General features: G+C 45.6%; 1 protein-coding gene across 24 annotated transcripts in view; it reads left to right on the forward strand.

Moving 5' to 3' along the window:
• DST (dystonin) overlaps window positions 1–16,075 on the forward strand; it is an 879,552-nt gene that overhangs the window by 487,957 nt on the left and 375,520 nt on the right. For all 24 annotated transcript variants that reach the window (XM_075340287.1, XM_075340288.1, XM_075340270.1 and 21 more), the window contains 7 exons: window positions 1,089–1,250; window positions 1,558–1,662; window positions 3,265–3,360; window positions 4,175–4,300; window positions 5,083–5,235; window positions 12,249–12,403; window positions 15,795–15,921. In XM_075340287.1, coding sequence (XP_075196402.1) covers window positions 1,089–1,250; window positions 1,558–1,662; window positions 3,265–3,360; window positions 4,175–4,300; window positions 5,083–5,235; window positions 12,249–12,403; window positions 15,795–15,921 — 924 coding nt within the window. The remainder of the gene's footprint in view (window positions 1–1,088; window positions 1,251–1,557; window positions 1,663–3,264; window positions 3,361–4,174; window positions 4,301–5,082; window positions 5,236–12,248; window positions 12,404–15,794; window positions 15,922–16,075) is intronic.

The following is a 16,075-nucleotide window of genomic DNA, read 5'->3' on the forward strand; positions in this document are numbered from 1 at the left end:
AAAACAGACATGTCAGGACAATTGACCGTTACTGTATTTCTTCTGTAACTAGGGCTAATATATCAGTACCAGTTACAGGGGTAAATATCAATAGAAAATAAAATAAGGCAATCTTATAATGTTCCTGAAATCTTATGGGGGGACACAGTGTATATAAAAACAAACATATTGAAAATCCCATGCTCTGGAATGTCACTTTAAATGTAAGCCGCCTGTCATGTACTCATCTTTTTGCAGCTTTACTTTTTACTGACGTCATTCCGGTCCCGCAGCGCCATCTTGGGACAATAATTTCTGACTGCTTTCTTTACAAGTACTTATTGCAAGTCTATGAGAGCCAGATCAAGGCTATCATAGAGATGCATTGAGTTGTGACCGCCGGCATGCTCCATAAAACACTGGAACTGCTGGAAAATCACAAATCGCCAGAGACCGACTGGAGCGGTAGTGATAGAAGGTGAAGCTGCTGGAAGTTGAATATATGATAGAGGTCAGGGGACTTATATTTAGGCTGGGGACACGCGTCATTAATGCGAGTCTAATTGAATTACACTCGGCTTCCGCTTTGCTGGAGTGTAAGCTGTGTGCCATGCCACTGTGCTGCGATCACAGTACAGCCGTGGAGGAGGGGTGAGCACTGCGAAGGAGAGGGAGGGTGTAATCTCCACATCTCCTCCATTGTCAGCTGATTCGATTCTCACACTGCACTCACATTACACCGCTGTAATGCGAGTGCAATGTGATGTTTCTCTCGCACCCATAAATTTGTATGGGTGCGAGTGAAAGTGAATCGGTTTGCACCCGAAGCATGCTGCGATTGTTTTCCCGGTCCAATTAGGGCTGAGAAAAAAATAGCACATGGGAGCTGTCCCATAGAGTAACATGGGTGCAGATGCAATGAGGTTTTATATCACATTGCACTCGCTCCGTTTTTCTTGCCGTGTGTGCTTACCCTTAAAGCACCACACCAGCAGGGAATAATAAAAGAATCCTTGAGCGAAGCTTTAAAACAGGAAACTGGGCTATGCTTGGTTATGGCCATTTCAGTTAATATATTGTTTTTTGTTCCCTTCATTTATTTTGTTTAGAGTAAGTCAAGAAACCGACAAAAGCACCTGGAATCTCTCCACAGTTTTGTCACCAGAGCTACAAGGGAGCTAATATGGTTGAATGAAAAGGAAGAGGAGGAGGTAGCATATGATTGGAGTGATAGAAACCAAAATATACCATCTAAGAAGGAGTATCATGGCGTAAGTGTCCACTTCAAAGCAGTATATTACAAAAGAATCCTATTAATGTATAAAGGAAATTGGGCTGTTATTTGTATTATCAAGTTACCCTGGTGGTAATCTAAACACATGGGATACTCAGTCTCTGCGTCCATGCTAAAGTGACAGAATGAAGCCAAGCCGCAGAGTGGAGCATGATTTGTGTATTTCATGTTGATATTGCTCTCCTGCTCCAGTGAGTCTACAGCATCCACTTAACGCACTGACAAACTAATATACATGAAATGAATAATACTTGATAAATTATGTTTGATCTCTATTTATAAAGGATTTAATGAGGGAACTTGACCATAAAGAAGAAGTCATTAAATCTGTGCAAGATACTGCAGAGCAGCTGCTGCTTCAGAATCACCCTGCCAGATCCACTATTGAGGTGAGTGTATTATAATAATAACATGGAGATCTGTTATGGCTTACTCATGTCACATTATTTCTTTATCTTTTCTTTCCTTAAAGGGAATATGTCACCAGGGTTTTGCTACCTCATCTTAGCATTTCATGATGTAGGGCAGTGATATATCACTTACTGGGCTGCCTGGTGCCTTATCTGAAGAAGATCTAGTGAATGCTGAGCTCTGTATAACCCCGCCCACACCACTGATTGGCAGCTGTGCAAACTGTTCATTGTCAGAAAGCTGCCAATCAGTGGTTGGGGTGTGGTTGGACTTCATAACCTGTGCCTATTATTTTCCTTCTATAACAGGGGCAGTACTGCATGTCTTAGACGCATGTGACAATATTGTATAGTTGAAGTCTGTAATATCTGACCACCCTTGATTATCAGTAAGAGAAATTTCAGAGTAGTACTAAATAAGTTTGTTCTTCATTGGTCTTGTATTCTGGAAATCATTGCTGGTGTATAGTTGTCTCACGCATGTCTTTGACAGTTCAGATGATCATTTTGACTGAATGTCAACAGTCTCCTTTGCTTTGTGACAGAAAGAATAGTAAAGTATGACTCCCTATTCCATCCAATAAAAGCAACTGGACAGATCAGTTATTAGTCAGAGGGATTCCTCAAGATTTGTTTCCTTAGTAGTGGATCCATTTTGGCCTCCATTTTTATTGTAGTTTTAACCAAACCTTATATTGTTTCATCAGAAAGGGACTACAGAGCATTTCATTAGAATTCACTGGAAATTTGAGGCCAGCAGTGGCCTTTTGCCACAATATAACCTCTGAATACCTGAGACATGAGATGTGAATAGGATTTACCAAAAAAAAATGAACCTTTCAAAATAGTTCTTGTACCGCTGGAATTATTTCATGAGTTTCACCCAGTGCCAGACAGCACAGGCACTTATGGACTTTGCTGTGGACGAGCTGTGGATTTGTGGCAAAAGCTGCAATGGAAATCTTCTGCATCTTAATACACCCTGATCTTGATGGAGAAGATAAAGAAAAACACAAACATGTTTTTACAACCTGACATAAGATTTTATTAATTGCTGTGTGTAAAATGGGTACCATATGGACAGCGAACTAACCCATTTAAGTCATTGTGCTACATAGTTCACATCAACGTTTTTACACTCGCACCAATGGTCTGCCTGTAATAATTGCAGCATGGACTACTTTGATCCATATTCTGGTTCGGATTCACACACTATAATTCATTGGGCGTGTAAAAAATGGATCACATATAGGTTACCAATTGTATGTCATGCGTTTTTCATGCATACATTACAATTATAAAGATAGAAAACTGTATTTGTTCTTTATTTTTTATTAAACTGTTCATGGAAAAAAAGGTTGCCACATGGATAGCCAAAACGGGCCTATGGTTTGAATACAGAGGTTAGAAATGGACACACTAATGACAATGCTGATGACATTTTTTTTTCTCAACATAGAAAGGATGATTTTGCATATGCTTGTGTGAACCCAGCCTAAGTAGATAAAACCTAGCTTCCAACACGTGCGCAAATCTTTTATTATCTGCATCGTAGTAAGTTTGCCTCTCTTCTACCTCTAGGCCTACAAAGCCGCTACACAGACACAATGGAACTGGATTTTACAGCTGTGCAGTTGTGTAGAACAACATATACGGCAAAACACTGTCTACTTTGAGGTATTTCACTAACATTTTTGGGATAGATGACCACTTTTTAGTGGCAATACACAGCCATGAATATGCAGATATAATTATTGTTGTTTATGATGGTGGTTCTCTGATTAGTGCTGTGTATGCCATAATAAAGATTATGGAAATGGATTGTCTTGATGAAAAAATAATTCTGGTCTTACTGAAATAATGGTCCTATACACATTAAAGTCCGCTAAACCCATCAATTTCAGCAGATTAGCGGACCATCTGAAGTGCATGGGGGTCTTCAGACTATCCCTGGACATGCAGTAGTTTAAATGCCCAATCCTTTTTGTTCCCAGGTTAGGTAGGGAGATGGGAAAGGTAGTTATCTAGGGTGTAAGGTGTAGCTATTCTTCTAATATGTCCAACTCTTGTATGGCCGCTCATCCTCATTGTCCCTCTTCTTCACAATGGTCATGCATACATTTTCCAATTAGATCTCATGCATATGACTGCTTTCATATGTTTTCAATATGAAGCCACATTGCACAGCATATTGGTGCTTCTAAGGAAGGACCAATATATGCTACTGTGAAGTCGCTGCATTATATATATATAATATTATATATGCATTATATATATATAATCTGTATTTGACTATTCTTTTACATATTTTATGCATAGCCTAACTAAAGCATATCAATCCTTTTTGTGTTTGTGGGGTTTCTTGGTAACCCTGAGCTTTGTAAAAAGTCCTATTTGAAAGAGTCTGTTGTTATTTGTTTTAATAAGTGATATCAGATTCCAGCTTTACCTTCAGGACATGTATCTGACATACTTTGTTTTTGTATTGTAGTATTTCAGTGATGCCAAAGATGCCACCGATTATCTGAAGATCTTAAAAGATTCCATACTGAGGAAGTATAGCTGTGATAAATCAACCAGCGTACATAAACTGGAAGACTTAGTGCAAGAATCAATGGTATTGATTACAAAAAGCATGTATTCCTTTAGAATTTAAGCTGATACATATATTTTCATGCATGAATGTCATAGTGTCCCCTACGTGGGACTTGCTTTCTTTTCCCTTGAAGTCTGCAAAAAGCTGCTCTCCCTATGGAAGACTTGGTGTGACCATGCATTGCATAATCAACCACTTCCCTGAGGGGTTGCCATGTTATACTGGCTGATTTTCCAGTTGCCAGTCCATGTTATGCATAGTAGAAACTGTTCCAATTTCTCTTGCCATGTGGCTCAAAGCTGCACTTGACCATAATGTTTGTAGAGGGAAATCATTTGATGCTCTAAATTCCCTTTAACAGAAGGTTATAACATTTCTCATATTGTCTGGGTATCCCCTACGATGGTTATAGCCATATAGGATCCATATAAACGGGAGGTATAATAACATGAGAATATACTATTGAGAAAACATATCTATGGGATGTCTACTCATGAGCTGTTGGAGGTACTACTTTTAGAGCACCTGGTTATTTCATTAGGAGGTAGCATAAAAAAAAGTCTTTACATCTAAGTTGGAGTACTGGGAGAATTTCGGAGTAGTGCATGTGTTTTTTTATGATCCTATTTAAAAATGTAATATTTCAATTAAATTAACCAAAATGAGTGTCCTAAACCGTCATGCACCATGAGAAGCGATTCACTGCCAACACAAGTAAGCATGAAAGATAATTGATTGTGCCGACTATTTATTGTCAAAGTGATTTGATTTAATATGCAACATGTTTGTTTCTAATCATTCAGGAAGAAAAAGAACAGCTTTTAAATTACAAAAGCACAGTCGCCAGCCTCGTCGGGAGAGCAAAGGCAGTGGTTCAATTAAAACCAAGGAACCCGGACAATCCCCTGAAAGCATCGGTTCCGATTCGAGCTATATGTGACTACAGACAAATTGAGGTTAGTGTATGATTCAGTGGACAGTGTAAGCCCTTCACATGACTGTAACATGGTATTCTCATGTCTGGAGCCAGAGGATACACTTTAGGGTGCCCTCACACAAGCGTATAACTCGCATGAGTATCGAAACGCATCACCCGGTGCGACTGGATTCTCTGCAGACAGGAGCGGGTCAGCTGCATGTATTTTCTTTATCGTTCCTTATGGGAGACCCAAACCATGGGTGTATAGCTACTGCCTCCGGAGGACACACAAAGTACTACACTAAAAGTGTAGCTCCTCCCTCCGAGCATATACACTCCCCGGATGACAAATCCAACCAGTTTCATGCTTTGTGTCAGGAGGTTCACACACACACATGCATCCTCTTTTGATTTTTCATTTTTTCTAAAGATTTGGAAGAAAAGCGGGTCCACTGGACTCCCGGCATGTCCCTTCTCACCCCCCTGGCGGCGGTGCTGTTAAGGTTGACTTCAGGGCAGGAGCCCTTCATGCCGCGCTCCTTCACCATCCCTTAGGGGCTCTGGCTTGACGTTAGAGCCAACACGGTTCTCACTGCCTTGCAGGAGACCGGCCTCCATCCGCAGCCCTTTTGCAGGACCCTGCTGGACGGAGCACTGAACCCCCACCCCACCCAGGGACTGGGCCCTGCGTCTCAAAGCTAAGTATAGAGACGTTATTCAGAGGGTCCTTTCTGCAATGTGGGGCACTTTTATTGGGGGGGACAGTGATTTACTTTAATAATGCTGCCTTTTACTGTGTTTCCGGCCGGTTCCACGGTTTTTACTGAGAACCGCGCCGATGATGCCTGATTGTCGGCCGCATGCATAACTCTAGGCCCCGGCTTCAGCCGCGGCCTAGTTTCGTTGCGTTCCCCTGCATGTCAGTCATGCAGGGGGACACTGCAGCGCCGCCCGCCGGCCGCTCTGCACAGGGGAGGACGCTCCTCTCTGAGGAGATGATTCCCTCCCCTGTACATCTCCTTAGCCCTCCGATTCCCGCTCCTGGGTTAACCCCCTCCCCCCCCCTCACTCTCGCGCCATTTTCTCAGCGTTCTTAGTACGCTGGTCGGCGCTGGCTACTCTGCAGAAGGAGTGAATAGCTGGCTGGGGGTCCAGGCTTGGAATCTGGAGGGCACACATAATAGCGGTCTGATAAGTCACAACCTCTGGTTGTGCACTTTTATACACTTTCAGGGCATTCTGAAGGAGTTAATTCTTTATTATAGAACATCCTCCTCAGCAGCATGTCTCACTAGGAGCAGGGCTCCAAGGCTGTACACTACATGCTCTGCATGCAAGCTCGTATTGCAAACCCACACTGTAATGCCTTCTAATGTGGTGGTGCCTCAGCCTGGAGTCTCCCCAGGCTGCACGGCTTGGGTAGCATCTTTTTCCAATGCTATTTCCCAGTCCTTTGCAGACTCCATTGGACAGTTGTCTCGGACGCTGCTAAGCATGCATCAGCCCCCACAGGGTGCCTCTGCTGCTCCAGCTCGCTCTGCAGACCTAACAGAGTCTGTTTCACCTAATCCCAAACCCCGTCCTCCTAAACGGAGACGCAGGGACTCCTCTCCTTCCTCGTCCCACGGCTCTGCCTCACGGGCCGAGTCACAAGGCGAGGAGGATGCCCTTATTGTGGGCTCAGACGCTTCGTCTATGTACCCCATTGATACCGATGGTGATGCAGATGTTAGCGATTTGATAGCGTCCATTAACTCCGTTCTGGACCTTAACCCTCCAGTGTCAGAAGATCAGGCCTCTTGGGTAGAAAAACACCAGTTTATCTCACCTAAGAGAGCAGGCCACTGTGACTAAACCCAGGGCCTGTCCTGACAAACGCTTTAAGCGTACTTCTGACTTACTGGGGGCTCGGACGCTCTCCATGTACCCTATTGATCTGTCCGAAAGTGACGCAGATGCTAATGATTTGATTGCGTCCATTATATTTGTACTGGACCTCAATCCGCCTGTTTCAGGGGAGCACCCCTCTTTGGCAGAAAAGCATCAGTATACCTTGCCTAAGAGAACAAGGAGTGTGTTCCTTATCCACTCCAGCATTCAGGTCACTGTGACCAAGCCCAGAGCCTGTCCTGACAGACGCTTCCCAGAGCGTGGTTCTGATGACTGTTTCCCCTTTCCACCAATGGTGGTCAAGGAGTGAGCTCATTCACCAAGGGTGGACCCTCCGGGGTCTAGACTTTCAGCCCGGACAGTTGTATCAGTGGCTGACGGCTCCTCTCTGAGGATCCCACTGTCCGCCAGGTTGTCCTTCTGGCCAAATGTATATATGAGGCGGCAGGGGCCTCGTTCTCCCCATCTTTTGCAGCAGTGCGGGCTCTCAAAGCCATCTCTGCTTCTCGGGAGGAGATGCATTCCCTCACCAGGGCCTTTATGCCCGAATTGGTTGCCTTAACTTCCAGGCTTCAGTCTTTTCATCCTATAGCTGGAGACTGTCACCGCACTGCGGTGGCCTCGGCTACTTCCCTCGCTATCCGCAGGTTCCTGTGGCTTCGAGAGTGGAAGGCAGATGCTTCTTAAGAAGTTCCTTGCTGGACTCCCTTTTGCTGGGACCAGTCTATTCGGTGAACAACTGGATGAAATTATTAAGGAAGTTTTTGGCAGGAAGAGTACTTCCATGCCACAACCCAGGAAACCTTCCAGGGCAGGAACCAGTCGAGGTTTCGTTCCCTTCGTTTCCTCTAACTGGTCGTCCTCTAAGCCCTCGGCCTCGTCCACTAACTCAGCCAAGGTCCGTAAACCAACTGGCGCATGAAGCCGTGTCCTAAGTCGGCAGGAGCTGCTGCCACCAGGGCAGCCTCCTCTTGATTATCTGGCCGCGCCAGTAACGTCCTTGGTCGGTGGCAGGCTCTCCCTCTTGGGCGACGTGGGGTTGCAACACGTCTTCGATCAGTGGGTGTGGGTTACCCTCTCCCACGGCTACAAAACAGATTTTTTTCTGACAACTCCCCCCTGCTCCAAGGCCGCCGCCTTCTCACAGGCCGTGGCATTCTTGCAGGCCAATGGAGTAATTGTACCAGTTCCCGACTGGGAACGGTTCTGAGATTTCTACTCAAATCTCTTCCTAGTCCCCGAAAAGGACGGTGCTTTCCGACCTGGATCTCAAGCTTCTCAACAAGCATGTTCAGGTGCGGCAATTTTGCAGAAATCTCTGCGATCAGTCAATGACCCAAGGAGATTTCTTAGCATCCATCGACATCAGAGATGTCTCTCTGCATGTGCCATTCGCAGTTTCCCACCAGCGTTGGCTACGTTTTGTAATCGGAGAGGAACATTTCCAATCGTGGCTCTCCCCTTGGGTTAGCCACGGCCCCTCCAGGGGTTGGTAGTAATTCCTTACCTGGAGGCCCTTCTAGTCAGGGCTTCATCCAGTGCAGACTGTCAGCGGAGTGTCTCGCTCACTCTCGCCACGCTTGCAAGTCCACTCTGACCCCGACCCAGGAACTTACGTACCTGGGAATGCAATTCGAGACTCTGCTGGCACTTGTGAAGCTGCCCTTAGTCAAACAGCAGTCTCTTCATCTGGCGGTTCGCTCTCTGCTGAGGCTCCGCCATCATTCCATCAAGCACCTCATGCAGGTGCTGGGTCAGATGGTGGCGTCAATAGAAGCGGTTCCCCTTGCCAGTTCCATCTGCGTCCCCTGCAGCTGGACATTTTCCGCTGTTGGGGCAAGGGACTTCGTCCTTGCACAGACTAGTGGCTCTGTCGCCACAGACCAGGAGCTCTCTTTAAGTGGTGGCTTCGGCCCCTCTCTCTGTACCAGGGACGCTCCTTTCTGGCCCCGTCCTGGGTGATTCTCACCACGGATGCCAGTCTATCCGGCTGGGGAGCAGTTTCTCCACACCGAGCACAGGGCACTTGGACTCCGTCCGAATCAGCCCTCTCGATCAATGTGCTAGAAATCAGGGCTGTAGTCCTTGGACTCACAGCCGCCTAGCAATGTTGGAAGTTCAACATATCCTTCAGTGGACGGAGGACTCCGAGTCCACCATATCCGCAGTCCACATCCCAGGGAAAGCTGGGAGGCAGATTATCAGCCGTCAAACCGTGGACAGCGGCGGGTGAGCCCTGCATCCGGCAGTGTTCCGGTCAATTTAGCAGGCAGGGCACTCCGGAAGTGGATCTAATGGCATCCCGGCACAACAACAAGGTCCCGGTTTACGTGGCTCGCTCCCACGATCCTCAGGCCTTGGCACGGACGCGCTGGTTCCAGATTGGTCCCAGTTCCGTCTGGCCTACGTGTTTCCCCCTCTAGCTCTCTTGCCCAGAGTCCTGCGCAAGATCAAAATGGAGGACCGTCGGGTCGTACTCATCGCCCCAGGCCCAGGCGAGCTTGGTTCCCAGACCTGCTCCGTCTGCTCGTGGAGGTGCCGTGGCATCTCCCGGACCGGCCAGACGTTCTCTCAGAGGGTCCGTTTTCCACAACAATTCTGCGGCTCTCAGATTGACGGCGTGACTCTTGAGCCCTGAATCCTTACGGCTTCAGGCATTCCTTCCGAGGTCATCTTCACTATGACTCAGGCTCGGAAGTCTTCCTCGGCCAGGATTTACCTCAGGACTTGGAGAATTTTCCTGTCCTGGTGTCGTTCTTCCGGCCATGCTCCTTGGCCGTTTTTTCCTTGCCGTCCATCCTGTCCTTTCTCTCAAGGGACAGGTCTCGACTCTGTCAGCATTGTTCCAGCGGCATATCGCCCGACTGGCCCAGGTGCGCACCTTCATGCAGGGCGCATCTCACATCATTCCGCCTTACCGGCGGTCTCTGGATCCCTGAGACCTTACTCTGGTCCTCATGGCCTTACAGAAACCCCCCTTTGAGCCTCTTAGGGAGGTTTCGTTGTTTAGTCTTTCACAGAAAGTGGTCTTTCTGGTGGCCATAATTTCTCTCAGGAGAGTCTCTTATTTGACTGTGCTCTCTTCGGAGTCACCCTTTTTGGTCTTTTTCACCAAGACAAGGTGGTTCTCCGTCTAACTCCGGGCCTTCTCCCTAAGGTGGTGTCTCCTTTCCACCTTAACCAGGACATTTCATTGTCTTCCCTTTGTTCGGCCCCTATGCATCGCTTTGAGAAAGCGTTGCATGCCTTAGATTTGGTGCGGACGCTCCGGATCTATGTGTCACGCACCGCTGTTTTCTTAGGCGGTGCACCTCTCTTTGTGTGCTGACCACACGTCAGCGCAAGGGTCTCTCGGCTTCTAAACCGACCCTAGCTCATTGAATAGGTCGGCCATATCCGATGCCTACCAATGTTCTCAGATGCCACCCCCGCCGGGGATTAAGGCGCACTCGACCAGAGCCGTCGGTGCCTCTTGGGCTACGGCTCAGCAGGTCTGTCAGGCTGCCACTTGGTCTAATCTGCACTCTCTTTCGAAGCACTACCAAGTGCATGCTCATGCTTCGGCAGATGCGAGCTTGGGCAGACGCATCCTCCGGACGGCTGTCGCCCATTTGTGAAGTTAGGTTTCGCCTACTTCTCGGTTTCTGTTTATTTCCCACCCATGGACTGCTTTGAGACGTCCCATGGTTTGGGTCTCCCATAAGGAACGATAAAGAAAAAGAGAATTTTGTTTACTTACCGTAAATTCTTTTTCTTATAGTTCCGACATGGGAGACCCAGCACCCTCCCTGTTGCCTGTTGGCAGCTTTCTTGTTCCGTGTGTTTTCACCGGCTGTTGTTGTAGACAGAAGTTCCGGTTGTTCCGGGTTTTACTCTATCTCTACTTATGGGTGGATGTCCTCCTTCAGCTTTGGCACTAAACTGGTTGGGTTTGTCATCCGGGGAGTGTATATGCTCGGAGGGAGGAGCTACACTTTTAGTGTAGTACTTTGTGTGTCCTCCGGAGGCAGTAGCTATACACCCATGGTTTGGGTCTCCCATGTCGGAACTATAAGAAAAAGAATTTACGGTAAGTAAACAAAATTCTCTTTTTTATGCACTGACATGCTCCTGTCCGGAGAGGCCAGGAGCCACACCGAGTGATGCGTTCCGATTCTCATGCGAGTTATACGCTCGTGTGAGGGCACCCTAAGTGACTGTGTACACGCATGCACAATTTTCCATAGTTTGATCTGCTGTTCAATAGAAATCTCATTATGATAGACAAGAAAACGCTCCAGAAAACACTCCAAAGCACATGGAAAGAGGTGCCCAACCGTAAATATATGAAATAAAAAATACACAGATTACTCTTATTACAGCACAGCCTGGGTTTTTTCTGCGGTCTCAGTCCTTCCCCTTCAACCAGATGAGCATGTGACCATGGTGGCCAAGGAATGGCTGCAGCGGTGAGAAGCCTTTATAATTGGAATAGAAAACACACAGTTCTGCAGCCCTGGATGAGGAGCAGGAAGAAATGTGATGGAGAATGTCATAGCAAGATGTGCCATTCATTCTCCTTTTGTGCAAGCTTATACATTTGTTGCGATTGATACTTTTTCTGGAAGGAAGATCAGAAGTCCATTATTAAGGGTTGTGAAGCAGTGCTTCCCTATTAGCCAGTATGATGTAATTTTCCTTGTAGTGGCTTTACACACTACGATAGTGCGGACACTCACCCGTGTGCACAATACTAATTGTGAAACACGAGGATGAAAGTGGTTGCCTGTATATGCAGTGATTTGCTGATATTGTGAGCTCAGGTTTTAGTACTACTGGAGATTTCCAATCAAGTGATAATTTTGATTTTTTTGAAGCCAGATTCACCTGCAAATCTTTACACCTTGAGATGATTGTAATTGACTTGTGAAATTCATGGAAAATTGTTGGAAACATGTAAAGCTGGTAAATAATGCTTTGAAACTCTAATATGCCGACTTTCTGCAATTTCAGCACAATTTTAGCTTTGTGTAGTGGTAGTTGTCTGTTTTCTATATCACCTCTACTAAGCATCAAAAAAATGGCCTACAGTATATGCTTTCATATTGCGCGTCGATAGAATGAAAGACTTCTCACACATCTCACAAAACTAAATATTTGTTTTTCCATTTTTACAACTAGATAACTATTTACAAAGATGATGAATGTGTACTGGCAAGTAATTCACACCGTGCAAAGTGGAAAGTGATCAGTCCTACCGGTAATGAAGCCATGGTCCCATCTGTGTGCTTTACGGTACCAGCACCAAACAAGGAAGCTGTTGACTCTGCAAACAGGTACAATGCGCTGGTAATCAATGGAAAAAATGGCAAGATTTTAATAATGGTCAAAGACCACTGGAGTAAATTACCAGGCAATTTCTCCTCTAACGGTTATTCCAAACATTTAATATTATCGTCTATCCGCAGCATATGCGATAAGTTGCAGATCGTGGGCAAGGTATGACGGCTGGGATTTCCATTGCTCCTAATAATGGGGTTCTGAAATGCCTTGTCACAATGTATCGGTGGCCGCACATGAGCACCACCTCTTCATTAAAGGGAATCTGACAACATGTTCTTGCTACCTGATCTGAGAAAAGCATGATGTAGGGAATGAGATCCTGAATCCAACAATGTATCACTAAAGCGGGCTTTACACGCTACGATTTCGCTACAGCGATCTCGTTGGGGTCACAGATTTTGTGACGCACATCCGGCCGCTGTAGCGATGTCGTAGTTTGTGACTCCTAGGAGCGATTTTGGATCGTTGCAAAAACGTGCAAAATCGCTCCTCGTTGACATGGAGTCCGCTGCCAGTTATCGCTGCTGTCGCAGGGGCGAAGTTGTTCCTCGTTCCTGCGGCAGTGCACATCGCTACATGTGACGCCGCAGGAACAAGGAACATCTCCTTACCTGCCTCCGGCCACAATGCGGAAGGAAGGAGGTGGGCGGGATGTTACGTCCCGCTCATCTCCGCCCCTCCGCTTTCATTTGGCAGCCGCTTAGTGACGTCGCTGTGACGCCGAACGGACCGCCCCCTTAGAAAGGAGGCGGTATGCCGGTCACAGCGGCGTCGCTATGCAGGTAAGTATGCGTGACGGGGGTGCCAGATTTTGTGCGCGACGGGCAGCGATATGCCCGTTTCGCACAAACGATGGGGGTGGGTCGCATGCTAGCGATATCGGGTTGGATATCGCAGCATGTAAAGCCACCCTTAGATTACTGGGTGGAGCCGTTCTAAAACAATCAGAATTTTTACATTTAGTCATGTAGCACAGCTGAGAGAGCTGTCCTGCCCACACCTGGCTTTCTTTTGAGATTGTACATAAACAGTGATGTGTCAATAAGAGGAAGGGGCGTGCCAGACTGCCATGTGCTTGACATTGTAGTTTAAACAATGATATGTCCTGTTTATTAAACAAAGATAGCAAATAAACAACAGATTGGACCTTGACAAGACAGGTATCACTGAATTTTCTATATTAAAGGGAACCTGTCAGGTGCAATTTGCACCCAGAACCACGAGCAGTTCTGGGTGTATATTGCTAATCCCTGCCTAACCGTCCCTGTATACACTAGCATAGATAAAGAGATCTTTAGAAAAAGTATTTCTAAAGATCTTTTATCATATACTAATGAGCGCAGGGTGTAGTCCCAAGGGCGTAATATCCCCCCGATTAGTCCGCCTTCCTAGCAAATTAGTACGCCCACCAGGCATGCTTACATGCTATTCAATGCAGCATCACCAGCAGTGACACGTGTACCTGTGTTCGCTGTGGCCGATTTTCTGATGCACCGGCACTTCCAGTCATGTAGGCAGTAGGCGTCTCTGAAGCCAGGACGCATACACCCGACTTCATACTGTGCAGGACCGGAAAAGACCGGCATTCAGAAGAACGGTCACAGCAAACACAGGTATGTTCGTCACCGCGGGTGATGCTGCATTGAATAGCATGTTAGCACGACCCTGTGGGTGTACTAACATGCTAAGAGGGCGGACTAGTCGGAGGATTTAACACCCTTGGGACTAGTCCCCTCGCTTATTAGCATAAGATAAAACGTCTTTATAAATACTTTTTCTAAAGATCTCTTTATCTATGCTACTAGATACAGGGACAGTTAGGCAGGGATTAGCAATATGCACCCAGGACTGCTCGTGGTTATGGCTGTATATTGCGCCTGACAGGTTCCCTTTAACCCTTGCAGCATGCTGGCTTCAGATTATAAAGCAAAAACCTGCTAATATATTCCCTTTAATTTTCTTTATGACTGCTACATATAGCCAAATACAAAACTTAGCTAGCCCTGGAGGTCCCATAGACAGATAAATGCCATCAGGATCAATATTAGTCACAGTGGTCAGATTTGGATAGGTGATAACTTTTCTTATTGGGAATAACCTTAGGTAATCTTCAGTGAATTATTTTAAAAGGACTCTCATATTATTATAATTATTGTATACTTTTTAATCTAGTATTCAAAACAAATAAGTTCTTTATGTGGCTGAAGCTTTGTTCCCTTGTAACGCCATAAATGTAGATAATCTGCCGACACCACCAGAAACAGTTTACTGCTTTTGTCTTTAAGGAGGTTGTCCCTTCACATTATTTTTTTTTAAACGCTTAAAATGGTGTAAAATTATTAAAGCAGTAATACTCACCAATACCCTGCTGCTCCTGAGCCAATTTGTCTCTGGCCTTTGCTGATCTCTATATATCTAGCTCCAGGGATGTCGTACTTGGATAAAAGTAAAACTATACATATTTGGCATCTACGAACTCGTAGCGACCTGAGGCATCATACTGACACATTAGTTTTACCGTGTGGTGAACATGGTGAATAATCCCCCCTCCAAAACAATTGTGCAGGAATCATACTGACACATCAGTTTTACCATATAGTGAACGCAATAATTAAAAGACCCTAAAAACGAATGTGCAATTGCACTTATTTTGCAATTTCACTACACATGAAATTTTGTTTTTTCCATTTTCCAGTACACTATATGGTAAAACTAATGGTATCATTCAAAAGTTCAACTCATCCTGCAAAAAATAAGCCCTCATATGGCAAGATTGACGGAAAAATAATGAAGTTATGGCTAGGGAAGGAAAAAATGAAAACGGAAAATCACCCAGGAGTGAAGGGGTTAAGAATGTTGTCCACTACGTTTACATCCTTATCCTTAGGATAGATCATCAATGTCTGATTGGAAGGGGTCCGGCACTTTCGGCAATCAGCTGTTCACAGTGCCGGCGGTGGTAGCAGTCAGCCGGAAATGCTCAGTTCTAGAGCTGCCCCGTCAACTGAAAGCAGCTGTGGCCGGGTACTTCACATGTGCCTTCTATTGATTTGAATGGGAAGCGGATATGCATGGTCGCTATTAGAAGGTGGAGCAGCTCCGGAACATCGTTTCCGCCACCGGCACCAGGAACAGCTGGGGGGTGCAGGGTGTTGGACCTCGGCCATTCAGATATTGATGACCTCTCCTAAAGATGGGCCATTAGTGCAAAATTAGTGGACAACCCTTTTAGGTGTAATTGATTGGGTACTATATATAGCTGTACGTTTCTGATAATCTCGCCAAAAACAGTATCTGGCAAGTTTTAAAATGCTAAACTGAAACTATGAATTTTGAAGAGTAGATAATTTCATCATAAATTACAATTGCAATATTTCATTGCAGGATTGAGCAAATGTATCAAAGTGTTATGTCACTCTGGCATGAATCCCATATCAACATGAAGAGCATGGTATCCTGGCATTACTTAATGAATGAAATTGAAGCCATTCGAGGAAGCAAAGTTTCATCAGTATGTATATATATCATGATATTGGTTACTTCTGCCTGTGTTATTGTGGAACAGTATTCTATTATAACACAATTGATAGTATTTTATTCATCTTAAAGTGGAACTCTGCCCTCGTGTTCTACTTTGTTTTTGTAAACCAATGAATAATAAAAAA

This window comes from Anomaloglossus baeobatrachus, chromosome 3 (genome assembly GCF_048569485.1).
Source record: "Anomaloglossus baeobatrachus isolate aAnoBae1 chromosome 3, aAnoBae1.hap1, whole genome shotgun sequence".
Classification (NCBI taxonomy): domain Eukaryota; kingdom Metazoa; phylum Chordata; class Amphibia; order Anura; family Aromobatidae; genus Anomaloglossus; species Anomaloglossus baeobatrachus.